Source organism: Channa argus, chromosome 8, assembly GCF_033026475.1.
Source record: "Channa argus isolate prfri chromosome 8, Channa argus male v1.0, whole genome shotgun sequence".
In the NCBI taxonomy this organism is placed as follows: domain Eukaryota; kingdom Metazoa; phylum Chordata; class Actinopteri; order Anabantiformes; family Channidae; genus Channa; species Channa argus.
Window position 1 is genome coordinate 10,422,499 of NC_090204.1, and position 27,836 is coordinate 10,450,334.

General features: G+C 38.4%; 3 protein-coding genes across 3 annotated transcripts in view; 1 reads left to right on the forward strand and 2 right to left on the reverse strand.

Moving 5' to 3' along the window:
- The first annotated feature begins 719 nt into the window (after window positions 1–719).
- Window positions 720–8,471, forward strand: dnttip2 (deoxynucleotidyltransferase, terminal, interacting protein 2). The gene is made up of 7 exons (XM_067512199.1): window positions 720–848; window positions 2,504–4,560; window positions 5,972–6,110; window positions 6,319–6,414; window positions 6,578–6,742; window positions 7,008–7,117; window positions 7,947–8,471. The coding sequence occupies exons 1-7, from the start codon at window positions 774–776 to the stop codon at window positions 8,041–8,043; spliced, it is 2,739 nt and encodes a 912-aa protein (XP_067368300.1). The 5' UTR covers window positions 720–773; the 3' UTR covers window positions 8,044–8,471.
- spata6 (spermatogenesis associated 6) lies at window positions 8,442–20,448 on the reverse strand. Its single transcript, XM_067512205.1, has 12 exons — window positions 20,280–20,448; window positions 19,375–19,512; window positions 18,812–18,860; window positions 18,642–18,683; window positions 18,379–18,503; window positions 16,669–16,737; window positions 14,101–14,514; window positions 12,801–12,903; window positions 12,260–12,300; window positions 11,906–12,054; window positions 10,125–10,220; window positions 8,442–9,629 (listed from the first exon to the last, which is right to left on the reverse strand). Exons 1-12 carry the CDS (start codon window positions 20,361–20,363, stop codon window positions 9,617–9,619), a joined length of 1,323 nt encoding a protein of 440 aa, XP_067368306.1. The 5' UTR covers window positions 20,364–20,448; the 3' UTR covers window positions 8,442–9,616.
- Window positions 20,449–20,587: 139 nt separating this feature from the next.
- Window positions 20,588–27,836, reverse strand: part of agbl4 (AGBL carboxypeptidase 4) — a 268,727-nt gene continuing 261,478 nt past the window's right edge. The window contains exons 12-13 of the mRNA XM_067512201.1: window positions 21,664–21,757; window positions 20,588–21,497 (exon numbers count right to left, since the gene is read on the reverse strand). Of these exons, the coding sequence (XP_067368302.1) occupies window positions 21,398–21,497; window positions 21,664–21,757 (194 nt within the window). The 3' untranslated portion in view covers window positions 20,588–21,397. The remainder of the gene's footprint in view (window positions 21,498–21,663; window positions 21,758–27,836) is intronic.

Consider the following 27,836-nt stretch of genomic DNA (forward strand, 5'->3'; position numbering starts at 1 on the left):
TGGATTATATGGACTAATGTGAAATTTTTTGGTGTCCATATTTAAAACCCTCAAAAAAATAAGTTTAATGTAACTTTAATGTCTACAGTCATCTGAAGAACAACTTTGTCCACTTATTAATTAATTTTTCTAAAGGAATCAGACGTTGGTTATTTATGCCTACTTTAAGGACAAATTGATATAAGCTGAATATAATGTTTAACATAAGCTTGTCTAATGCTACCTAGCGTCTCAGTTGTGTCTTAAGCTCTGTCAATATGGATGCGGTTGCAAGAGAAATGGCAGAATTTCCTTTGTATACAATTTTAAGTGCAGGGTTACTTGTACTACACATAGTTTGCTACACTGCATTTTAGAGGGAAATTTTTCTATATTGTTTAACCAAATATATCCAATCCTAAAAACAAGATATAGATTAACAGCCAGCAATGCATAAAACAATTGTTGTACTCCACTCAAACGCATCTTTAACATTAAACATTGCTTTAATGACCACATTTACATACGGTACTCTAGGTACAGTTACCGAATAATTCCTGCTATAACTATCTTTACTTAAGTAACTGAATACTTTCCCCATTGAGACCTTTGCTAAAATAAGTAACTGTTAGTCCTACGTGTATACATGGGGAAGACCAAACTAGCGTTCACACATCTGATTCATAATTTGAAGTTGGATTACAGCTCTGCGATCGTCTGTCTGGGCTGTCTTTTTTCTGTATGTCGATTAACCGAGTCTGGCTTTCGCCGGAAGTGAAACAACAACGTGCAAAATGGTGGCCACCAGGAGAGGGGTACGCGTGTACTCCCCAACTAAAACAGAGCCCAACCAGTCCTCTGATGTTCAGGTAAGTTTCGAAGGCAGATGCTATTCAAATTGGTAAATGTCCAGACATGTTATCGATGTTTAGTGAGGCTGAACGAAACCTGTCACGGGTCAGTTTACTGGTTCGTTTTCCTGATCAAACTCACGTGGACTCCACCGGTTTCTCGACAGTTTGTAAATTGGAAAAGATACACGAGAAAAAAAATAAAATAAAAAGATGAGAAGGTCCCATGATAATATTAGTAAACTTTTAAGTTACTGAGCCCTGTGTCTGTCGTCCAAATTCACTGATGTTTAACCAAGTCCAAACTGTGCCAAATCCCGCATTAAAATTCTCGAAACAATATCGGTTATTAATACCTTAAATCGCTTTGAGTTGATTTACATACCTTATGTACACAGGAAATTAATACAGAATTTCACAAAGCACGGTTTATTCATACAATTTTAAAAGTGTAAACTTCTGATAAAAACTGAAATGTAAAATTGTAAGCATGGCGCCAACAACAAGCAACTTTAAACCCAACGAAGATTTAACACGTCCAGGTCAAACATAAGAGTTTAAACTACAAATAAGGACAAGTTAAACATGCTAATAGTTTGGGTGAGATGAAAGCCAAGGTAACCTTAGTAAGTACGTACGCTTTACTCAGATGCGTACATGCATGTACAAGTGTAGTCAGTGGAACTGCATACACATTGCAGTGTGTATTTTATTTCATACTAATCATCCAAAGGGCTTTTTACCTTCAGCTCCAACTTGAGAACTTTGAAGAAAACATGCATTTAAATTGATAAAAAAAATCAAAGAGAAACTAGTTGTTTCTGTATAGATAGTATTTAGAGTATATTATGTCTTTTTCGTATTTAGTTTTCTTTGTCAACAATCACTGCAAAAACGCAATAAATAACGCAGCATTAAATAATAGAACAGACAAACAAGTACTTGTGAAACCCAATGTAGCATATTGTTCTGCAGGCCTCAATTACCTCCTATAATCCATGTAAATTGAGTCAGTGAGTCACACTGTTTCTTTATTAAGAAGACAGTCACTGTGGTTTCTTCTGACTCTGTCTTTTCCTCACAGAGCATCCTATGTATATTAATCCACAGCTGTCTCCCACAAATTCACTGTTTAATACTTTTAAAGTAATAGGTCCATAACACAATTACACTCTTTAGTTTTAAGAAATTATCAAATTCTTTTTTTTAATAACACTGCTTGTTGCAAACCAATCCATCATCCTATTTCAAAATCAGACAGTATCCATACTAAATATGTTATACATTGTTGTTAATGTAGATCTTTGGAAAAGTAGCTCAATTTATTTGAAATTGGAAAACATTTAATGTTTATTTTTGAGATTGTGTCTAACATTAAATGTATTATACCATTCACTGTTACACTGTTATAAATGATAAAGTTTACTACTTATTTTGTATACTACCTGCTAAAACAATATGTCATGAGTATGATGTATACTTTCTCATAAATCCACACTACATCTTCATTAGAAACCAGTGGACTTGAGCGCCAGGGCAGAGAAGTTCATCCCTTCAATAAAGTTGGACCAACTTTATTGATTTTGGTCTTCTCCATGGATTTATAGAAAACAAGAAACATAATTTTCACTCTACAACCTTTTTATTTACTACTTCTTTTTTCTGCCACACAGGCCACTCCTGCCACTTGTCGTAGAACAAGAAGGACTGTTAAAGAAGCAGACAGTCCTACCCAGCATGCCCTTCTGGACACCAGGGCCCAGCTTGACAAAAGTGAGGATGGATCTCCAACATCTCCGCCAACCACTTCAATGAAAAGATGCACCAGAGCTTCCAGACTCCACAGTCCAGAGCAGCCCTCCACACCAGTGGGTTCCATTCATGAAGTGGACTTGTCAGATGTGGAGTCGTGCTCCTCTGCAATGTCTGACATCGAACTACTAGTTTCCCGCATCAGGGGCAGGAGGAGACAGGCCTGCACAGTAAGTCAGGAAGAAGAAGAAATCTCTGAGGTGGAGTCATGCTTGTCTTCTATATCTGCATCGAAAACTGGACAAAGTGGCCGCCGGAGCACTAGGAAGAAGACAGTCCCTGCAAGTTCAGCTTGTGTTGAGGGCAAAGATGTCAAAAGTGAACAGGTGACAGAGACAGAGTCGTGTAGCTCTGTGGTCTCTGAATTCAAGAGAGTCACGCGAAGTCAGAGAAAAATGACTCGTACCAGATTATCTACCAAAAAACAAACTGATGACTCAGAGGTGTCAGATGCTGAGAGCTGCGTGTCCAGTGTCTCAGGAGCAGATTTTTCCACCACCCGCAGAAACACAAGATCCAGTAGGAAAACGCATCCCATCCCCATGCACCTAGACGATGCCTCGGATAGCTCTCGATCCCCTGCCCCGACAGGTCGATGTACCAGGGCAACAAGAGCGAAGTCAGCTGCTAGTGCTGATGTCAGTGAGCCCCAGTCTTGTGACTCTGAAGGGTTTGAGTCGGGACCCATTTATAGTATAGCCACTCGTAGAAGAGGCAAGATCCAGTCCACACCTGTTAAAGCCATGGACTCGGAGCCTGAGCTAACAGATGTGCATTCCCCAATGGGTAGCTCCTGCTCCCCACAAGGTATAGGGACCCCCTGCAGCAGCCGCACAGGCTCAGGTAACAGCAGCCTAGGCGCTTTGACCTCTAGGCGCTCAGTTAAGGATTGTAGCGTGGTTGTGGAAATAGTTGACTCTAGCTTCGAAACTACAGTGATCGCTGGGGATGCAGATTGCACGCTGTTAGAGGAAGATAAAAGCCAAACACTGGAAGAACAAGGTGTCAATTGTACAGATCAGACACCAGATGAGGCCTTTAGAAAAGGAGCAGAAAAAGAAGTCAATGTAATTTCAGAAGAAGATTTCCCTGTTTCGCCCACAGCATCATGCAGTCCTGGTTGTTCTAAACCAGCTGTCGGGGAGTCTGCAGTGATCACCAAACACCAGCAGGAGGAGCTGTCCAATGACAATAAAGACGGGGACACCTCAGAGATGGAGAAGATGCAGGAAGTAATCCCATCATCAGAGCCGTTAAAGCCCTGTCAATCAGCATCTGCCACAATATGTGGCAGAGCTGATGTAACTGAAGAGAAAGATGAAGCGATGGATGATGACACCCGATCACCACAAGGAGGTAAGACTGTGGATGAGGGTGCAGTAACAGACACTAAGCCCAGTGTGCTGGAGAAAATGCAAATCAGCACACTGAACATAGATGATCAGCAGGTGGTTTATTCCAGTGAAGCTCAAGTTGGATCCATTCAGGTGACCTCCAGCCAGCAGCACAAGATTTCAGTGGAATGTTTCTCAGAAAAGCAGCCTACAGATGTCATTGTCCAGAACACAAAAATGATCACCCTGCTGGAGAGTAGTGATGAGGAAGATGAATGTGATGAAGATCAGTTGGATGGTTCTGAAGAGGAGGATTCAGGTGGCATGGACGAGGAGAGAGGAAGACCGTCAAAAAAGTCAGAAGTAGCAGCTGCATCAGTTGAAGGACTGTTTATGGTTGACACGCGGCCTGGTCAAGATGCTGATGATTTTTACTACAAGGAGAGGCCAACAGAGCAGGAAGAGGGGGCCACAGATAAAAAAGCAGAGCAGGAAGAACAAGATGAGGAGTTTGTAGATGAGCAGGGGGATGATGACGACGACGAAGATGCAGAAATCCTCTTCTCAAGTAGAAATCCTCAGTCGTAAGTATATGTTTAGTGTCAGTCTCAGATTAACTCCTTTACTTGATGAATATACACACTTATATTAGAAATGTAAATGTAGAATTTTCCGCCAATATGTCAACAATTGAAGGAGTAGTTCTTTATTTTAGAAAATCACATATTTGTGTTCTTTCCAAGAGGGAGAAGACTGACACTCCTGTCACTCCAAACAAAAAATGCTCCTGCCAGCAGCTGTGTAGTTTAGAAGCAAGTTTGTAAATGGCAGAAAATTATAAGTTGGCTTTCTCCAGCAGAGTGAAAAACACCTGTAAAAGGCTTCCTGAGCTCATTAATTCACATGTTTGATTAAAGTGACTTACTGCTCTTGGTAATTAAAAAACATCATGGAACCACTGCTTTTGGCCAAGAAAAGGCCCCGGCTCCTAATTCCTCGTAAAACTGTTATTTATACAGTTTGCTTGTAACACAACATGGTACATGTTCATTTGTGGTCTACAGAGGTGCTGATCAGTGGATAACTATCTGGAGGCAGGCTTTCTGCTAAACCACCAGTCATTTTACATTTAAGGGTTGATTTGAGGGAGGGGGGGTACATCTTCTCATCTAACACATACCTTAGTAAGAAAGTGATAATATGTATTGAATAATAAAACCAACAGTTTGAGTATATCTATGAAGCCCATTTCCTCATACTAAATATGAGAATCTTGAAAAACCAAGTCACAAGTGTCATTTTGAACTCTTGAAACTTGAATATTAAAGGTTCTACAGCAACATGGATCCAAATGCCAATTTTCTTATACTTTATCAACAATTTCAGTGAAATCAAACAATATTGTACTCTTTCTCCTAATACTTTTTAACGTTCGTACTCTGGCCACAGCACTAATATTTAAGCCCATTCAGACCTGGTGAGATAAATCTTTAAAAAGACTGTGCTAGTGGGCACTGTCTTTTCAGCATGGTATACACACAGACCTCTATTTGTATCTAATTTGTGGGGACTATTATCAGTTGAGGATTAATAAATATTTGGTGCTTGGATTCAGAATTGTGAGCATGTTAGTGTTCATGTTAACACATCACCAAGTGCAACAGTGTGGCTTATTGATGTTTTATTGATTGTGAGATCAGCTCTGCAGGTGTCTCTTCATATGATCTGTTGACAAGAACAGAAATTTTCTCAGACAGGATTTAGTCCTTAATGGACTAACTCCAGTTTAATGGAGATGTTCTGCAGGTTTTTTTATGGTTGTCAAAAAGAGAAATTCTGAATATCCTCTGACTTACTGTTTAAATGTGGAGCATGCACAGAGTAGAGCTACATACTTCAGACACATCATTATTACATATTATTATTATAGTGTGCAGAGATGAGAAATGAGACATATCTGCTGCTCCTTCAGGAATTTATGCCAATCTGTTTCAGGAAGGAGTTGTCCAGCCGTATTGACCCCGGCATCAGAGTGAAGGAGCTTGGAGGTTTATACATCAATTTTGATGGCAGCAAATCAAAACCTGTCTCGAGTTCACCGCTAAAACTAAAGGAAAAGAAGATCCAAGATGAGGTAAATAAGTGATGGATTTTTCCATTCTGACGGTGATCTGTGATGCAGAATGAATAATGAACTTCATAGTTATGGAGGGATGAGTAAGCCTAATAAAACCTGAGATGGTGATATTATGGTTTCTCTACAAGCCTCTTTGATTTTGGCCTTTTAACTTTGTGTAGTGGAGTGTTGTGTTTAGAGTTGAAGTTGTTGTTGCAATTTGCAGGTGATGAAGAAGAGTGTGATTGGACCAGACTTTGAAAAGAAGGACTCTGTGCCTCCATACAGTGAATCCAAGGAGGCCCTAAAACTGAAACGCAGGGTAAGTTTCACAAAGTGAAAGTCTCAATGTTACTACTACTGAAGGTTTATTACATGTATCATTTGTGAAAGCAGTTATCTGCAGTCATCAGAAATACGCTATCTTAACTGTTTAAAGTCTAATTCTGGGCTTGTGAAATAAACAAAGTCACTTTGTTTTACAGGCAGAGAGAGAAAAGTCCACAGGAGATGGTTGGTTTAATATGAAAGCCCCTGAGATCTCTCAGGAGCTGAAAGGAGACCTCCAGGTCCTGAAGATGAGAAGCTCCTTGGATCCCAAGCGATTCTACAAGAAGAATGACAGAGATGGTTTTCCCAAGTATTTTCAGGTGTGTTTAAAAAAACAAAAAAACAAAACAAAACCATGTGCTCCTTGCATTTATTCCCAAAACACACAGATCTTTATACTTTTTAGAAACAAATCTCTAAATCTTTATTTTTTCAAACATTTCTTTGTAAAGGCTTGTAAACTGAATGAAAACTGCATGAAACTATAAATATACTGTAGTCTGCAACATTCACAAGAATTATGCTGTTTAATCAAACATCAAATAATGCACTAGTTTTAAGTTTGTGTGTGTGTGTATGATACAGGTTGGTTCAGTGGTAGACAGTGCAGCCGACTTCTATCATTCCCGTATTCCCAAGAAGGAAAGAAAAAGAACCATGGTGGAGGAGCTGCTGGCTGATGCTGAGTTCAGGCAGTAAGTCAAAATCTGCCCTCACATGAATAAACAGTATCACCTACATCTCAGGTTTCAGTGTTCACTAGAAGTTTTTCAGAAACATTTTTTGTGAAAATTAGCTTTAGCAGCAAAATATGATTTCTAACTTCCAGATTCCCTTAATAATTATTACTAATAAAAACTGATGACCTGCCAGATCCCATGACACTGGTGATTTAATTTACGACACACAAAAAAAAGATGCTTTGACAAAACATCACCAATTTTTTTAGTGATGTACAATCCAATATGTACTGGTTTAACCAGGATCCTATCTATAGATTTTTTTTTCCCAAATAGGGGCTCAGTTAAAATGTATTACCATTGCAATGGTATAATACACTCACTGGCCACTTTATTAGGTACACCTGTACAACATAATGCAACCCAATACAGCAGCTCTGCCATGAATTCTTTTTTTTCTCAAAAAAGGTAATAATTCTGTGTTATAGCGGTTGTATTGGGTGGTGGAGTTGTATTGTAGTGCATTATAAGAAGTGTGTCTAAAGTTTTGGTAAACCCTATTTAAAGAAATGGTCAAGGCACAATAAACATAAAACCTATGCTATATTCATACAGCTGAAATTTTTCATCAGGTCATACTGTAGTGTACCAAAACAGCTATGGCATTACTGCTGTTTAATTTCTGAGAACAGCCAGGGAGACAGTGCAAACCTGTACATATCAGATTACATGTAACATACTTGCAAAGCTCCAAAGATACTTAATTTTCTTGCGCAAAGTAACACAGATTGATTCCCAAAAAGGGTTATACAAGTGCAAATATATTTTACTCTTCTCTCTACAGTAATAACAAGAAGAAATACCAGCACATCATGATGGAAAAGGCAGCACAGGGAGCTGGCAAGCGGAATAAGAAGAAGAATAAATTCCAGAAAAAGTAAATCTGAGGACTTGTAGTAATAAACACTGTTTGAGTGGGTTTTCATAGACATGATTATTATCTACTATCAGCTTCAGTGCTTCTGCAGGAGGTGGGTAGAGGTTGCTGGTTGGTAGCGACTGGAGAATAGATATTAATATTTTTGGGACTTGAACACAACTATATTAAACTGAATCTAGTCCATTCATGAAGATATTGCCTGTATAACTAGGATAAAACAAGTTACTTCAGTAATTATACTACAAAGTGATTACTTTGTACAGTAATCAGTAACATGGTGTATAAGCTTATTCTTAGTGAAAACACACATACATTTTTAAACAAATGGATTTGTATTTCCAAACCTTTTGTTGTGCAGCAATCACTGTCATTAAAAAACATGCATCACAATAATTCAAATGAAGATTAAAATATTTTTAATTTAAAAAAGGGTTAAATCATTTTTGACTGGAACAGCTATTTATAACAGTTCCCCTCAAGTGAACACGTCACATTCTGAAAATACAGCATGCATCATGTCCCGTAGGATGAAAAGCCACAGTTATCATTTATGACCAAACAGTTACTAGTGTCAGGTTAGCTGCCAAGGTATAACATTTCAAATACATATTGGTTTAAATACTGGGGTGAAAGAAATCATGAATATCAAGTACAAAGCAAATTAACAGTGTTTGGGCTTAAACCCAGACACTTACCTTTTGGTGAAATTTGTGTATTGCTACTGACAATAACATTTAAAGACTAACTTTATACATAATACTTAAAATTGCATAGATTTAAAATGGGTCTGTATATAAATATACAAATAAACTGACAATTTGCTACCATACTTTGAACCTAAGTTATTTCATGTGACAATTAAATGCAGCCATAGTAAAGCACATGGAACAGGTATTAAAATGATGATGACCATCTGTGGAAATGGTAAAGAAAATCTAGATATTTCTCTCAGTTCACGGTCAAGAAAAAATAAATTCACAAATTGTTTAGTAGATTTTTCTGTGAACTGGACCATAGTTGGCTGAAGTCAACCCACAGAAACTTTAGAACTTTAACAAGTGAGAACAGAAGCTGACTAAATTTTTAATTGCTACTCTCGAGTAGAGATGAATGTGTGGTCATTATGAGATAGATTAACCATTAATCAGATCCTTGCTGCTCATGTAGTCTAACTACACCTATCGCACTGAAGAAAGACTAATAATTTACCTACTGTACTATATACCATTATGTTTAGTATTGTAATATAAACAATATAAAAAGATAAAATTTAGCTCCCATTTATTTTTGTTGACTGAAATACTACTACATACTGTAAGTGTGAGTGTGAAGTCTGATCTGAAGGAGCAGATAACATCAAGAGCACATGTATGAACAAATGTAAAAAACATTTTAGTATATCAAGTATACTGTCTTAATTTATGTTAAGGTTACATTTTCTTTCATTATAGATTTTACTTTTGTTGTTCTCCTCTTTCGCTCAGATCTTTTAAGACTCTTGTAGCTCTTGCTACCTTGTCGTCTCTCTTATGTGTTGAGAGGGATGAGCCCTTAACAGCTGCAGCTTACATCCACTATGACTCCTTCCTACAAGCATGCACAAAATGTTGTTTTTGTATAGCCAAACCAATTTCACACACAGCTTTATAGAAATGAGAAGACATCTCAATTTAGTTTCACCATCAGGCTAAAAAGAAGAAGAAAAAAAAACACACCAGCTGATGGGTGGGTGGGAAGTAGTAGATTGACGGTTTTGAATGTAACCCCTGCATATTTCCTGGCTTTTCAAAGAAGCAGACAATGAGAAACACAACTCAGCAGGTGGTTGGGAAGGCTTGAAATTTAAATTAACATCAGTGGAAGATAAATGAAAACTAGTGTGTGTGTGTGTGTGTGAGGTGGTTGGACTCAGTGAATGATAAAATCTGCCAATATATGGCAACACTTTAGTGCAGGTTGTATAAAGCTCTTTTAGCTGCGATCTAACCATTATAAGCAGAGTTACTGCTTCAAATATCTGCATAATACCTTCAGATAGTGTTTTTGTTTTGTAAAATCAGAAGGTTAAAGGTCAAAGCTCACTCTATAGTCCCCGGTGTTTTGTGCGTCCTCAGTATTCTCTGGACTCGGCGGTGGATATCCTCCCAATAAGATGGACTGGGCTGACTGGTTTGGAGCCTGAGGGATACAGCAGCCATAAACAAGTCTATTAACTGTTTGGTTCATAGATAATTGAATTAGGTTTGATTGATTAACCAGGTTGACAGGAAAAAATTTTACTGTGATCATTAGGGCTGTGACTAACAATTAGATTGCATATTCCTGCCTATCTATATCTTTTGAGATCCATTCCTTTTGTCCACTAGTCTGTGCTGTAAAGCAACACAGGACAGACGAGCCCCTACAGAGCTGAAATGACCTGGACACATTTTTGTGTGTATTGTGCTCAACAACACTATATTAAAACAATGTTTCCACACCTGAGCACAAAGTTTGGCTGCTCTACTTTTAATCCTCTGTGCAAAACAAGTTATTTCATAAATGACAGAAAGAATTGTGCATTTTGAGCTGCCTGCAAAAATGTTCTCCATCAATACAATTTAAATGTCAGCAGGTTGGCCACAGGCCATTGTGTAATAACAGAGACACAAGTGAACAGTAATAAATTCCAGTATTGCCACTTCTCCGTGTGTATTTGTTGGGAGTAGAGGGGTGATGACTGGTGGACTGCCTGACTGGTGTCTTAACCTGGCTCGCAAAGAGGGAATGGAAGCTTTTCATCTGTAATCATATAAACTCACTACCTGCTTCAAAAAGTCGTCAAGGACAAATCATCCAGAGACATGAATAGACTGAGACTTCAGGGCTTAGGGGGCAAACGTTGCCACTGGCATCTGTCATTTTCTTTCTAGATCAAAGATTTTGTGGTTAGACGTGCCCCTCTCCCTGTCGGAGGGAATCTACAAAGGCCTTCTGTAATCTCCCACCCTGCAACTCCTGTCGCGTTTTCAATTGTAGGAAAAGTATCATTCATTTCGTACAATTTACTTTGCTGTTTAAGATTGTCTATTGATTTTAATGTTTACTTATGGACTGACAAGAAGGGAAGGCAAAAGGAGAGCTGAAACAAAACAAAACAGAATACTGGTCCCATCAGTGTGTTCAGCTCGCATGCGCTGTGATCGATGACAAGGTCTCTCTGAATGTATTAAAGCGTGCATCAGGCCAAATGCATCAGACTCGAGCTGAAACACAAATCAATACCATTTTCCTCTTTGTTTTCCTTTCTCTCTGCCTCCTCCCAATAATGAACAAACATGACAAGACATCAGCTTTTGTAATTTAAGAGGTGGAGGGGAATTCATCCTGCCTGTCGAGTGTGATCAAAATTAAACACTGGATGTATATGAGTGCACGGCGTGCATCCATACACCCAAAGGAGCAGCACTGTATGACAGACATCTCATTAGACAGCCATATACTTGCTGTACACTATAATGTAATGTATACAGGTGCTTCTTTTGCTTTTACGATCTTCTGTGTAAACAATAATTTACTCAGATGGATCAGAATTAATTCAGGGCAACTGCCTCCAAAACAGGATTATGCTTAAGCTTGGTTTGCCGTGAGTGTGAAGGAAATCATCTTGTTTTGTGCCTAGAAAAGACAGCTGTGAGTTCAGAGATCACATAGAGTTCTATACTAACGTACATGTGAAAACAATAATACAAAATGTTATGAAAAAAGGGACACTACATATACAAGTCTCACTAACCTCTGAGGTGTAAATATCAGGTATAATTGTTACAGTGATGATGATGCTCCTGTATTTTCAAGGTCATGATAAAGGGGATGGGCTTTACCTCTCTCTCAGGGTTTGGCTGCTGAGATTCAGAGGACTTTTGGAGTTTGACACAACCAGGCTAGATTGTGCAGAGGCAGTGCCTCTCACAGGGCTTCTGGTCTGTGTGTCATGTCTAGACTGTGTCTCTGGAGATGACTGGACCTTCACCTAAAAGAGGTCACAGGGGGTTTGAGTAAGTGGTTATTTTTCTAATAAAGTGGCCAGAAAGAATTAATTAACATCACGGTATCAGTACAAGACATACTAACATGAGTGAACGCCAGACAGTACAGAACATTTAAACACTTAACTCCATTCTCAAAACAGTAGATCATTGTTTTTAATGGTTTTAAATGTTATAACTAGGACTTACTCTGGTTGTTCTTGTTCTGTAGCTCCTCAAGAGAGAGGAATCTACAATGACAAAGGCACATTTGAGGTTTATAAAAATAGAAAACTCACAGTAGTTATTGGTCAGTGCAGTGCTACCTTTTAAAATAAATATAGGTATAACTTGAACAAAGTTCTATACAAATCTGTGTAAACTTGCAATAGCTTTAAACTGCTAGTTAACCTACTGTACAAATAAAAATGAAAATTACAGGAATATTAGAATTTAGAAGCCCTTTGATGTCTCCTATAAGATTCACAAGTACTTAAGGGTGTTCACTAAACACACCAGACCTGCAAACTAGTTGTATTAGTTGTAGTTGTTACCACATGCATACACTATAGTGTATATAAGACACAAAAAACACAACCAATCATTGGACCAATAACAAACTGTCAGGCTTGAAGGCAAAAAATGTATTTAGGTTTTGTCCGCACTTGTCAAAAAGTTATTTCTGCAGCAAGTATTTCATAGTCTTATGTCTATGTATTCCTTTTTACATGTGATTGACAGCTCATAGTACCTATCTGTTCTGCTGAGAAGCTGGCAGGGCGCTGATGAAGGCTACCACTTTGGGGAGAGGAGAAAGGTGTTCCCATCCAAGAGACATCATTGCAACAAGAGACCTGGCATAACACACAACAAATACTATGCTGTCAACCAGAATAATTAACTAAACATCATAATAGATTGGATATTTATATATGTGTGTGTGTCTGTGTATATATAAAAACACCTAGACAGTGAGGAATACTTTTTGTTATGTCTGATATAAAGCTTTTAAAGATTAAAAAAACAAGACCACGGATTTCAGTTTACACGATTTACTGTATATCATGTAAACACCCAATCAGTTCACTAAGAACATCTTAAGGTTAAGGTTAAAACAAACCAAAGGTCAATATTAGCATAGAAAAACTACCTACAGTATCTCAAACAACACAGTTCTAGATATCTACAGTAAAGTGTTTTCCTCTACACACAAACCACTAACCAGGAGTTAAAGCTCTGAAACATGCACTGATAATGCATTCACCATGGGGCTAAGCTACTTCATTAGGTATCTATTTGTTAATTGCAGCTTGACTCTCCATTACCAAGGTTAATTGTTGACAGAACAATTTCCCTAAGGAAAACCACAGAGGGAGAAGTATGCTCCTCTCTTTAATAAAATAGCTGTTGCATTATTATACAAATAAATTCCATTTATGTGAGTGAGAAAAAAAACAATCAACACCAAATGATTTCTTTGAACAATGTGCTACTGAATTTTGATATTCATACCTCAGGATTAGATTTGATGTAAATGAAGAAGCAGGATAAAAGTTTTGAGCAGAGGGAGGGAATAACAGAGGACTAGATGCTGTGTTGTTGTTGTCTATATATTCCCTAAGGATGCAAAATCTGAAAATCACCCCTTTTCATATGCAAATCTCTCAAAGTGATCCAGTCATAATTAAAGCGAAAGTTATGAAGTAACTGTGTACCAGCCCGTGCAATTAAAACACGCACAAGCCTCTGTATGAGGACACTGGGCCATATTACATGCGTACATAGTGAAACATTTTTATGACGTCAAAATCCATTAACGGCTCAGGTAAAAAGATTAACACTGCTCTTATTATGGCCTCCACTTAATCTTCCCACCAGATTAAGTTAAATTTTAGGAAGCTCCCACTGTGGCTTGAACTACACTAATCCAGGATCCCATTAATGTTTCGACCCCTGTTCACTGAACACGTTATTTTGGGAATTAAACAAACCATCATACAACTTTTTAACCACTCCCTTCAGTTTGGGGGAATATATTTGGCTTTACTTACCAAAAAGGGCAGTTGGCTTTTCGTCTCCTTCCTAAAGTGGTAAGGGCCAAGCTGGAGGTGGCTGAGCCTCTGCCTGGCATCCTCTGAAAGCTGGCACATTTTCCGGTGAGTGTAAGGAGACAGGCCTCGTGAGACTGAGGAAACAGTGGGATGCTGGTAGCCAAAGTCCACAGAAACTCCGGAGGAAGTGGGTTTTCTTTCCTTTTTGTTTTCCCTTTGAGGACTGTCGGCACATGGGGATGAAGAGGGAGAGCATCTGGATATTGATGATGACGGTGCAGAGTTTTCAAACCTAGCCTCAACATTTAGTTTTCCCTTTCCACCTTTCAGAGGGACACAGTTCCCAGCAGGCTTTTTCACTGAACTCTGTCTGCATGGGGTTAAAGATGGCCTCATTGGAGAATCAGAGTAGTTCTGGGTGTCCAGGACAAGAGAGAGAAATAGAAAGAGAAAAATGTCAAGTCAAGTTGGTATCCATTTTAAGGTGACACTTTGTCTTAGCCGTTTAAATTTCTCAACATCTCTACACAGAAACAGAAATGTGTCAGCCATTTTAGCCATTATGGCAGCTGCTCCCACTCTCTATATAGACTTGTTCTCTCTGGTCAATACCATTAAACCATTAGCTAAATCATTCAGCTTAAGTGTTAGAACAACAACAGCTCTCACAGTCGACACTGCCATGGAGACAAGCTCTGCAGAATTACTTCAATAACTCTAATGGCCACTAACATCATTCTCCGATGCAATATCCTACTTCCTGCGGGTAATGCCAACCGGGGATAAATAAGTTAAGATAAAATGTTAATTGCATTTGATGGCCATCTCCAGTCTAATATGATAAAGACACATTACCTGGCTGTAAAACAAAGATAATCTAAATGCTAATTAGGGAAATCACACAACATAAAAACTATTTTAAGAGAAACTAAATGATGAATAAATCCTCATTGAGGCTGCCATTTAAGAATGGTCTAATTTAATGGAATGAAGACAAGTATGCCCTTCGCTCCAAACATCCTCCACCTTCTCAAACTTCCTTTAAGCTGCTTTCTTGCTGGTGGATGAACACAGAGTCAGTCACTCTTACTGTGTAAGAGCTTGTCTGATGTGATTAGCTGCTATTTCCACGGTTGGTAATGTGTGATAAAGATAGCTGGACAGCTAGATAATAAAAGTAACTAGTATTAGGAATGGGCTATTTAAATGAGAATGACAATCAGCTGAAGATCAAAGAAACTGGGCTAAAACTAGTAAAGGACTGCTAAAAAACTGGGTTTACATTCATTACCGCAGTTTCAAAATAGTTTTGGAAGTTGCCTTCTTAATCTTTTAAAACAGGATATGGTTTGTCAGCTGGGCGGGCTGGCAGTCAGGGAAATGCCTATGCTGAGGTGCCATTAAGAGAGAGAAAATGGAGAAATTCTACTGTCTGACAGCCACAGCGGTGCTCTCATCCAGACATTCCCCCGAGGGTCCAGAAGAACACTGACAATCTGCTTGGCTGTCAATGACATCCCATTTAAACAAATAGCTTAGCTTAGGTTACTGCACCTGGGAAATACATGGTAGTGTTTTTGGTACAACATACCAATGGCTGTGTGATGAATTATGTGTTACTGGAGTGTTTGTGAAAGACTTTTATTTATCTTGTTCTTAAGGCTCTTTTTTGTCCATCAGAACATTATCCTGGCCTCCACATGACCAACAATTAGTCTGAACTAAGGTAAAAAAATTAGGACTATCTTTATTATGAAGTGAGTTGCGTGTTACTTTCTTTACGTATCTGTTTTACTTAAAATGGTTCCGAAAATAGTAAAAAAGGAAAAAAAAAGCCCACTTAAATGAAAAAATAATAAGTCTTCACAACCTAAAGGCAGAAAGCAGACAATGTTAAGATTTTTGTTTATAAATGACTTAAATCATTAATAATATATCTAAACTTTTATTTAATTTGTTTTTCATGTTGGTTGACTAATTGATTAATCAACTAATCATTTTAGCTATGGTGAAAACAGTAACAGTGGGTGTGAATAAAACTTGAAATGCCCACACAAAAAAAGCAGAGAAAGAGAAAAGGAGCCTGAATTAAATACATCTCAGGAAATAAAATGATATTATGCAGCTGAGCAGTTACCCTTTAAAACACACAAGGACAAAGTGGGAGAGATATAGGTGACCTTAAGCCTGAATGGGTAATGTAAAAAACTGACTGGTTCTGTGACAAAAATTGTGTTAACTTCCAGTTAGTCGGAGATGTAATAGAAGCCTCACTATTAGCATCACATATCTGCCTCCTCGTAATTACATTCACAAGGAGAGTACAGATACCCTTGAAACACTGCCAGTATAGATAGATAAATGCAGTAGCCATGGCAACAATAGAAGATGGGTATGTATGGTGCAAATCTGATGGAGAAGGACACCACTCAGGACAATAAATATATATGTTTTTCTTATGTGTGTGTGTGTGTGTGTGTGTGTGTGTGTGTGTGTGTGTGTGTGTGTATATGTATGCAAGAGAGATTATGCACAGATATATGAGATGTAATACAGAGACAAACTTACCGGCGAGTCTCTCCCACGATACTCTTCTATGACTGACGTTGTGGCAAACTCCACTTTGGGGAAGGTTCCCTAGTGGGAGAAGCACAACAGGAACAAACACCTTTAACAGGAAGATAAAGACAAAAAGATAGATAACAGCTCTGCCTGAACACCAATTTACAACCACATATCTTCAATCTATGCCTGGCTTGAGAAAACCAATTGCAGAAACGCAAAGCTCCAGTGATGTTTAAATAATATGGCATTTGGAGAGAAAGACATCTAAATTGCTATGCAGGCCTCAAACACAAACACATAAAAGCAATGAGGGGGATGGTGTTTAAAGACGTGCAACCTCGCCAGTTAGGATGAGGGGAGGCTAGAAAAGCAACATCCAGAGGCAGGGAGATAAATGACGAGCTGGAAAAGCAAAAAAGACAAGATGATGAGCGATTGAATGGAGAGGAAGTTCTCAGTTTAGCTTTTCTGGCTGTATAGCAAAGAGTGCTGACAGCTGTATAAGAAAAATCTTATCATTTCTGAAGAAAATTGTCAAAGACGAGACACTACTTTTGGATAGGTTACCTCGGTAGTGTACCTGCCTGTCATGTGCACAGATGTAAAAGTCACTGGGATTAGGAAAAAATTCACTCAGAGAAAACAACAACCTTCCTAAATCTGTGAATGACAGGTGTAATGTTGTTGCCAATCAAGGTGGATCACGGTGAGCATAAAGTGACAAGTTACGTTAAAACATATAAACCGAAAGGAAAACCCTTTAATTATTTAAACCGTGTTGAGTTGCTCAGGTATTTTTGCGGACATCTATGACATGTTACACATGTGGACTTATTTACTAACATAGTAACTTAAATAGTAATTTCTTTATAAATTATTTACTGTCCACATTGCATGGTCTTGTAATAAAAACTTCATCAATCTACACACAGTTTTGAGTATTTTGTATTTTTTTTTTGTTTGTTTTTTACAGTCTTTGGAAGAATGAAAGAATAAAAGAATGCTGCCTAGATCCAGGTGTGAGACGCTAGAAGAGACTTACACAAGAAGACTCAATACTGTAATTATTGCCAAAGGAGAATCTACAAACTACTGAATTATTAGCGTTAATACTTAACACTGAGGGATGTCAGTTCTTTATTTTTAATGAATGCTACAGTTTGCATTCTATATTTTTTTCAACAGACATATGCTCCAACACATCTTAAAAGAGGGGATGTGTGGTGAAAGCCTACAGTGACACTGATCAGCACTCGCAGCATTGCAAAGAAATTTGCTTTTTAAGCAATGCGCAAACTACTAACAAATAGGGAAAAGCCACAATATATGGTTGATTAGTAATTTTACTAACATTCTTATTTATTGTAATTTGATAATGACAACTAAGGGCCGTGCAGAGCATGTCGGAGCATAATGAGCGAAGTAAAGCTGTGTAAGAGCAGGGAGAGGAAAAGCTGTGCAGAGCAGTTTGGACTGATAGTCCCATATAAGTGCAAGCTGAAGTTGCACACTAGATTTAAATTGCAAAATCTTTTTATAACATGTTTTCAATTTGTTGTAGTGGGTTATTGTGTGTAGACTGATGGGCAAAAAAGTTTTTAATTTAAAAATAAATTAAAACAAAAGTTAGAAGTTTGAATATATGCCCAGGTATCTAAAAGGATGATTAAGAAATAAATAAAAGCAAAAAACAGAAAACAGAAAACAACTTACGGGAAAGGAAGAGGACCTCTTCATCAGTAGTTCTCTTTTGGGAGCTCCTTCTCTGGAACTCATTGTGGGACTGGGATAAAGGAAATCTCTGCTGTTTTCCTCCATTGAGGCTAGGATCTCGCCCTCTGAAAAGCATACAAAAAGAAGACAGTAAACAAAAACAATCAAACACACACTTGAAGTTAGAGATCCTGTTTTTGCAGTATAATCATTGGATACAGTCGGGACTTAACATGCCAATTTGGGATCACCAGAAAGCATACCTGGAGGCACCAACTGAATCAGCTCAAAAGATGTTGTGTCAGCTAAGGGGAAGGAATGCACAAATAGACTGTGAGCTAATGATCAGTATCACACCTAATAGCCTGTAAGCTTGCATAGCAGAGAATACAGAGCTGAGAAACGAAAAAGCAAATCCCAGATGGCCGTTTACCTTCAAGGAGGTCAGCCACATCAGCAGGGTCAACAACGCCAGGGAAAGTCTTGTAAGAAAGAGAGAGTGCAGGCAAATCAATGCTTATAACAAGATGGGATGGGCAGCTCAGTGTCTAACTCTGCAAATCTCCATGGGGAAAATAAGAATGTTTAAATCAGGAGTTGGGACAGTAATGTTAAAACTGGAGGGCTGGTGATATGCATCTTCAAGCTTAATGAAAAAGTCTGCTCAGTGGCTTTAATGGTTTCTTACTACCAAAAAGAATACAAATAACTATGAGGGAGGTCTGGCCGAAGTGAATGTATGTGCAGCTAAGCAAGAACAAATGGCATAAATAATGATTCAAATGGAAAAAAGAAGACAGATACCATTTGAGAGATTTTACAATCCCAGAAGGATAAGATGAGATAAGATATTTTGTAAGATGAATATAAAAAAATATATTTGACAGTGTAATCACAGTTGTCTCCCTTGCCTAATTTGAGCAAATCAGCCATCAATCAGTCTTACAGATTATGTGCCAGCTAAGAAGGTGACTAAAAAAATATTATTATTCTCACCTTGACAAAGACCATTTTGTGGTTGAAAAGTAGAGGGAAGACAGGGGGCAAACAGCGAGTCTTCCTGTACTGCCCCATGATACACACACTAAGGTAGATACTGTTTTTTTTAGAAAGAAGAGCTCCAGGGAATGTGACCTGTACACAAACAGTTTAACTGTTAGAAATGTCAAAATGTCTTATTGTTTTAGACAGTATACTCTACTATATATACAAGTTAAGGGAATATTTGAGCCCAGTTTAAAAACCTCCAGTACACTTTGTATCATCACATAAACAATCATGATTTCTTTTAAGCTACCATTTTAAGATACCGGAACCATTGAAAGTGTCAGTGATGTACAGCAGTGTCAGCTATTTGCTGCGTAAAAGTTTTTTAAGGCTAAATCTGAATTAGTAGGGCACTCAGAGGAGTAATAAAACCAATAATCTAACCACAGATATAAAGATATTGTACGTTTAAAAAAGCAGCCATCCCAGACTACAAATATGTGGCAGCGTTAAATGTTCAATTTAGGTGTAAAGTGTTTTAAAATAAGTTAATAACGATTTGATTTCATGTTTTAATACCATAGCTTAACTTTCGCGTACAGATCATTAGCCTAAGTCAACAAGTAGGCTAACATTGGCTTCAGCATAGCGTAGTTTTAAAGAAAATATTAATAAAGATTTACTTAAAAAAATAATAATTACCATCTCCAACATTTGAACCCATTTATTTGGAAAACCAAAGTAACATAGTACATGTAAAGTTCTAACCAACAGTCGCTGGTTAACTCGGTTAGGGCCGTTTACAGGAAGGTTTTAGGGGAAGAGGATGTCAAACTAGCTTAACGTTGAATAGGCTAACTAACGTTACAATTAGTTTGTTTTGTATGAAAGCAGCATCATGAAGCCACACTTACTGCCTGGATGTGTAAGTTTACGGTACATTTCAGAGACTTCTGCGACACCTTGGACGAGCGGAGCTGCTTCTTTATCGAGGCCATTCATCCAACTTTCAAACGTCGTTGTCATAGCTGCCACACAGCAACAGTCACAGAGCGGATGCTGTGCCACGTGACCCCGAAGTAGCCAATCAGACGCTCTGGATTTCAGCCACAATCGCTGATTTAACCACCCTTCACTTTTAATTCAATGCCAGATTTGTTTAAATGTGCAGTTAACTAAAAAAGCAGTGCATGTTCAGTCAGCGTTAACAGAGCTAAAACCTACAGGACCACAAACATATTTATACTTATAAACACTACTACCAAGAAAACTGTCAACACATTCTTTATTAACCTAATGCGCTGTTGGCATTGTAGTCTTTTTGCATAATCTTGCATCTCTTTTTGCTTGTTTTATGTCTTTTCATTATAATTTTGCATCTATTTGTGGTAATTTCTTTCCTCTTTATTGTCGTTTGGTGTCTCTTTAGGAACATTTTGTGCACATTGTGGTTATCAGCTTTACACAGAGGCTCTGGATCTACCAGGCAGGCATCCATTGTCCAAAGGTTATGGTGTCCTTGGGTCTATGTTTTGTTGGTCATGGCCATTCAGTAAACTCAATGTTAACACAATCAATAACATTGTCAGTATTGTTCTTAAAGAGCAACAGGTACAACACAATGATTAAGAGATTAAATGTTTAATGACTAATTATAAATTACAGCCTACCAAGAGAAACAATAACACCATGCATGAAGTTGTAAAATAAAGTCAATAACAACAGGAAGCATGCATTCATGTAGACCTGTACAAACAATGCATTGGCTGCTGAATGAATGCTTCAAATGAAATACACTGTAGATGGGTATCCAGTCTGTCTCCCAGTGGCATTCATGAGTCCACGTTTACTAAATAATCCTGGAGGACACTTGTTATGATTTTAGTCCTGCAGGTATCAGTCACCCCAATGCTGCAAATCTGTCTTTATAGCCAGGGAGATGTGGAACTTCTAAAAGCAATGAAGTGTGAAGGATCCTCCTGTTACGGTGGTCTTCATTTCATACAGGCTCAGTCTGTGTTCGTCAGTCCGTCTAGTGCCTGACACCCTGACTCTTTTCTCTTTCTCTGTCTGCTGTGTCTCTGCCACCACCATTACCCCTTCCATCACCCGTCGGGGACATCACCTCAGCACTGGTGACAAAAACATTTTAATATGAATGACTGACATTGTAGCTTAAAGTTCAGGGTATGGTAAAACAAAGATACATTTAATGATATGCAACTGGAAAATGTACTATAACGGGTGGGTAATTTACTAATTTTCTAGTAGTAGTACTCCCAGTGCAATAAAGTTTACCTCTGCATGTGAGTGGGTCTGTTGTCCTTGATAAGGTTGTTGAGTTTGTAATAATCCAGGAAGGTTCGAGCCACATTCCTGCCAAGTTTCATGTCTGATAGGGAGTTAAAGCTATTTGTCTTTGTATGAGCTATGGACAATACTGCGCCAAATATTATTCTTCCATGGTTCCCAAATGGGGGCCACATCAGCTGCTTTAACTGGTTTGGTTTATTCTCACAGATCGTAGCAGGCAGGCAGGAAAAACAAAAAAACAAAATTAGTAACTTGATGAACAAATGGGAACATTTAGCATCTTGAGAGCGATATTTCTCTCAGTAATTAATGGCGACAGGATATGAAGCTGAACGATGAGTGAGTTAATTAATCAGATGGCTATAAATTGACATCAAATGAATGATAATGTTACTCTAGATGTCTATAAGAAATCAAAAACCTTAAAAGAATTTTTTGCTGCAATAGACCCATTGTTATTAGTTACTATTGCATTAGCAACTACGAAATTAGATCATTGATACCAAGAAAAGAATGCTGACATTATGTACACATATATTTGCCATTATTTCACAGACACTTTTATCCAAAACGACATAAAGGGTACACCCAAGGGATAACTATAGGTTCAGCATATTGTCCAAAGACACTTTAACATGTGGCCATGAGGAACCAGAAATCAAATCACTAACCCTGCAGTTCATGGATATTTGTCCATTTTAAATCCATCCCTTCAGGGATGGATTTAAATGCTTCTTTAAATTTAAATGCTTCTTAAATGCTTCTCATTGAGTGTATGGTGCTTCTTTAGTAAACAATACATAGCAACAATACACAATACACACTTGGTAAGATACAGTAAATCCCTAGATATAAACACCTGGAGAAATAAGAAATGTAAATCCTCACAGTACATGAGTTATTAAAAAGAGTGAGGATAAATCAACTGCATTTTACTCACCTCAGCCAAATACTTGATGCTGATATGAATTACACAAAGGCAATTACATATATACTGAGGTCTTATTTAAATTCAGAGGTGACCATACACATTATCCCCCTCCCTGAGTCCGCACCACAATGACTTCACTGCTTTCAAAAAACACTTGAGCGTGCATGAGTACTGTTGGTAAGCCTCTTATCATTACACCATCAGCACAAGTAATAATGACAATTAGGTTCAAATGTATAAAAGGTAGTGATTCAGCAATGTTCACAAAGAGCAAGATTGAGGATTTATTAAATAGATTTTTTTTTAAAAACAATACCATTAGAAAAGTTAAATTCCATTGAGTTACTGAGGCAAATGCATCAAAACCACAATCGATATCAGCTGTCACTCTATCAAGCCAGGCTTATAGACTCCTTCAGTCTTTGCACACTTTTTGTTGTAGATTTCATTTATGCCTGTTCATCTACTCTAGTATAAAGGCCTGATTGATGAAGGGTTAATGAGGGTTACTTTGTCCTTCTGCCCAGTTCTGCCCTCTCTCTGCCCTTTCTGCAGACTGACTGTTGGGTTCTTTGTCACCTCCCTGACCAAGATTGTTTTTGCCTGGTTTGGATTCTTTAATTTTAAAGTTATTGAGTCGTGTGAACACTTCTGAGGTGGGATTGGACCTTGTATGGAACAGTTGGTATAGTGGCTGCCCACCAACCATATGGTTGAAGGCTTGCACTCCACTCTCCCCAACTGCATGTTGCAATGTCCCTGGGCAAGAAACGGAACCCCCAGTTCCCCGTCCCCAGCTGCGCAGTGCCAAGTACCGCTCCCAAGCACTCGTCCTAAGCATCCGGCATAAAAATGTGCCAAATCAACATGCAGACCAATAATCCGCTGTGTCGACACTAAACTTTTGGGATAAGCAGAAAGGAAAAAAATTGTGGGACTATATACTATACACAGGTGTATGCCTTTCTAAATAATGTCTACTCAATTCAGTTTACCACTACAAAAAATAAATATGTTTTCATTAGTTTTTTGAGTTACTGGGTGTACCTTGATGGCCAAAGAGGGCACTTTGATCTATTTATTGGAAATGCATGAAAGCAAAACCGAAAGAGGTCTTAAACAACTATATTTCTATCCCTATTCAGTCACCCTTTATCTTTAAAGAATGTCTGTACATACTGTTCCACGATTCCAACACAAAACTAACAACAACATGTTTTTCTTTCCTATTTTAAGGCATCAGTGTTTAGCTACCTCCATTCTTCATCAGGCTGATGGAGCAGCACAGAGACAAAATCTGTCACTTTCTCCTGTCATTACCTTGTTGATAGTCAGATCTGTCATCTGCTGGAGTATTTACTGGCATACAGACTAAGATAAAAAATGGAGATTCATTTTTATCCTTCTTTTCCACTTTCTAATGACGATGAAAAATGGCCTGTGATACATAAATCCTGGTTGCTATAAAGGTGAAAAGTGATTATCCTATGCTGTTAACTTTTAGACCATCCATCCAAGCTGTGTGGCCTTACACTCACATTTGGATGTACGTCAAACAACATACAAAGTGTGTCTGGTAAGTTAGGCTCGTGAATATGCTAGTTGGCCTTTGTAGTGAGTCTGTCACCTTGGCCTTTGAGAACATGTTCAAAAATCTACACAGGACTTCATTCTTCACCCGGCAGGTTGATGGCAACACTCTCCACATGGCTCCACAGTCTATGTTTACACCCCATCTGGCTGTTGCTCTGAGCCCTGCATCAGGCCAGACTCACTGTGACTGTGTGGGTGCATGTATTACTTACTTTGTGGGGACTAAAAGCTCTTTACAGCTTAGTTTACAGCTTAGTTTAGCATATTATCATACTTAGGCTTTCGGAAAGTACACCTGAGGCTGACGGTAGCCCTAGAGTATCTCATATTGCTATTATATAGCTAAAGTATTCAACCAAATAAATTTTTGACCTGGTACTAGATAGAAACTTGAAGGTACAATATGGAACTTTTGGGAAGCAAGTTGGGGGCAAGATCAGTCTAAAAATCAATCCACTCTGCTCACCTTCTTCTCATCCCCTCAGAATTAGTCCTTTGAAATTATAACAAAATTTACAAGAAAATGTTATCTGTTGTTGCTACTAAAACACAAATGAGAACATCAGCATTCATCCACTGGAAAACATGAATCATAAATCATGAATTTATATTTATGCAAATCCACATACTAGTCAGAATCAAGGCGGTAGACACACACAGACTAAAATTCCCTACAGCCATTTTACTTCTAAAAAATAACATATGATTTGATTGTAGGTAGTTATTAAGCAATTCTAAGAAGATTATCTTTGCCAAGAACATGCACAGGTATATGTAAGGGTGTACAGACAAAAAAATGAACATATATATATATATATATATATACACATACATACATACATACATACATACATACATACATACACACATACATATATATATATATATATATATATATATATATGTGTGTGTGTGTGTGTGTGTGTGTGTGTGTGTGTGTATATATATATACTGTTTATACTGTATTTATTACCATAAATTCTCCTTGTATCCTTGACATCTTCATTCTGACCTTCAATAAGTTTTTAGTGTTTTCCTCAGTTCTGTTTTATCAGCAGAGCTCGGTGCCAGGTCTGAGCTCCTTGGCTAAGCACGCTCAGTGACAAAAATATCTCCCGGACCCCACCGTGCGCAGATGGCCTCTCAGCTTGGCTTGTCACGACTCACCGTCTATTACAGGAGGTTTTGTGATGGACGGTCAGCTTCTGAACGAGGACTTCATCCATGGGGCGATTGAGAGGAGACACAGAGGATGCCCTGACTGCTGTCTGGCGCTTTGCCGAGGGAAACCGTAGGATCTGGAACAAGCCTGCTGCTGCAGCAGGAAGTTATGTTTCTGTAAGCCAGGAAACAGTCGGTGGGCTGTAGCTTGGATTACAACGTGGGTGGTAGTGGAAATATCCAGAAAATCTTTTCAGCCTCATCTGAATAACCACAGTAGTAGTGATACTTCACTTCACTCGAAAGATTCGTCATTACTTCTGTAATCATTGTCCATGTTTGAGGAGGTCATAGAGGTGTATGTATGCAGCCTGTCCGCATCTTCACTGTCTGTCTAAGGTGTGTAAAGTGTATTCTCTAACATTTAGATACACATAATGGTCTTGTCTGATCAATAGCAGGTCATTGCAATGGCTTAAAGGCATGCCAGCTTTGACACTGATGAGATACGGGACAAGTGAGACAAAAGGGAACAGGGACGTCATTACTTGTTTACCGCAGATGTTTACTGCCAACATGCCATTTAGCGGCTTTCACCCTCATATCCCTCGTGCCTGGTCCTGACAGACAGACAGACAAGTTGATGACCAGACAACAAGGCCCCCATGGTAAAATGGACAAGACAGACAAAGAATGCTGGCTAGATCAGATGGGAGTTAACAAGGAGACAAGCAAGGGGATGTTCAAGCCATCAATATAGGCCACTGACAGGTCCTGTCACTGCACTGACATTCACAGAACTAATTATCAATGCTAATTAAGAGGCTTGTCAACAAAAGCAATACAGAAAGGGACATTTTTGTCCCTGAAAGTGATTCAACGGACTGAAAGACCTAACATCCTGTTGCCCAGAGGAACAAACGGAGGGTGACTTAATCTCTGACAGGAAGACATGTCACTGCCAAGGAGACAGGCTCTCAAACTTGAGCAGTAAAATTAAATATGTATGAAAATAAAGGCTTTTTATTCATTGTACACTAACAGGAATGCATGATTCTTTTGATCCATTCTGCTCTAAAAACAAAATATGAGTACTATTTTTATATTCCAGTTATTATCTTTCTTTATGAGAGTTCCACTGTATTTGTTATTTAGGAAACTGATTGTTGTGTATAAAAGTTTGAGATAGAAAAACAAAAAGTTCGTAAAACAAAAAGTGCACAATATTGTTTACACACACACACACACATCACATAATTAGCGTGTGGCTGCAAGCTTCACTTTATGTCCTTTCTTATTACTGTCATTATTCCATATTGTATTCATTTTTATAACACAATCTGATGACAGCAATGATAATAAGTAATGAAATGAAAACAACAATAAATAGTAAATAAAACACGGTTCTACAATTTACATCATCATTTGATTCTACAATTTGGGACCTTTCATTCCACATCTTCACCTTCAACTTTTAGTCAGACAAGTCAATGCTTTCTTCTCCATTTGTTTAGCAGAGGAGTTAATTTACATTTCAGTGGCCTGTTCCCGGTGAGTCACACTTAGAGTGGCTAATTCCTTTCAGTGCTTGAACTATTTCAAATGCATTAACCGCAAATATTCAACTGTGAGCACACTTTCTCAGAAAATGTAGCTTCTTCCAAACTTTCTTGGGCTTCCCATCATCATCATTATCACCACACACAGAACCTTCCACAACACAACTGGAGGTTTGTGCATCTTTGTGAGTACTCATGTGAGCACACCTGTTCATCTGAGCATAGCAACAATATTTGTGCAATCAACTGTGTGTAAATGTGTGTATGTCTATGTGTGTCTATGCGCGCACTTGCTTGCATGTCTTTGCACCTATCCATTTGTGCATGTCTGTGTGATATGATGTGTATGATGTGTGGTAGTGAAGCATATTTGCCTCCAAGCTATATCATTTGCATACTTGTCACAGCCTGTCCATTGGGTGTCAGGTTCACTGATGCATACCGTGTTCCATTGGCAGCTCTGGTATTCATGGAGTCACTGTTATGGTGAGGTGCACGCCTGGGTGTTGCTGCTTTTGGCAGACGTACCTTACACACACTCAAAGAGAATGAGAGGTGTGTGTGTGTGTATGTGTGTGTCTGTCTGTCTGTGCATCTTTCAGTGCAAGTTGCCATGACTGTCCATCCGTGGAGTATCAATGCATCTTCTATTTAGTACACATCACAAAAGCCTGTTGGAGGACCCAACATTGATGAACACTTGATGACAGATGTGCATCATCTGAATGAAAATCTAGAAAAACATGTAGATGTAGAAGCTCCATGAGTCTTTGCATGTATTTCTTTGTTGAAGGAAAACAGCACATTTCCAGCTGTCAAACAAGGAAGGAAAATCTGTAAGTCTGTAGTATGACAAAACAGCAACCTTTCAACTAAGCACAGCAAAATCTTTCAGGGAGGCCTCAAAGACTAAA

Excerpts from the sequence above, each read along its gene's own strand:
- spata6 (XM_067512205.1), bottom strand. The coding sequence starts at position 20,363 with ATGGCCTCGATAAAGAAGCAGCTCCGCTCGTCCAAGGTGTCGCAGAAG. Across the intron at positions 19,513-20,279 it reads TAAACTTACACATCCAGGCA|GTCACATTCCCTGGAGCTCT; the intron begins GTAAGTGTGGCT and ends GTTTGTGTACAG. Across the intron at positions 18,504-18,641 it reads GATTCAGTTGGTGCCTCCAG|AGGGCGAGATCCTAGCCTCA; the intron begins GTATGCTTTCTG and ends TATGCTTTTCAG.
- dnttip2 (XM_067512199.1), top strand. The coding sequence starts at position 774 with ATGGTGGCCACCAGGAGAGGGGTACGCGTGTACTCCCCAACTAAAACA. Across the intron at positions 6,111-6,318 it reads AAAAGAAGATCCAAGATGAG|GTGATGAAGAAGAGTGTGAT; the intron begins GTAAATAAGTGA and ends TGCAATTTGCAG. Across the intron at positions 6,415-6,577 it reads CCCTAAAACTGAAACGCAGG|GCAGAGAGAGAAAAGTCCAC; the intron begins GTAAGTTTCACA and ends TTTGTTTTACAG.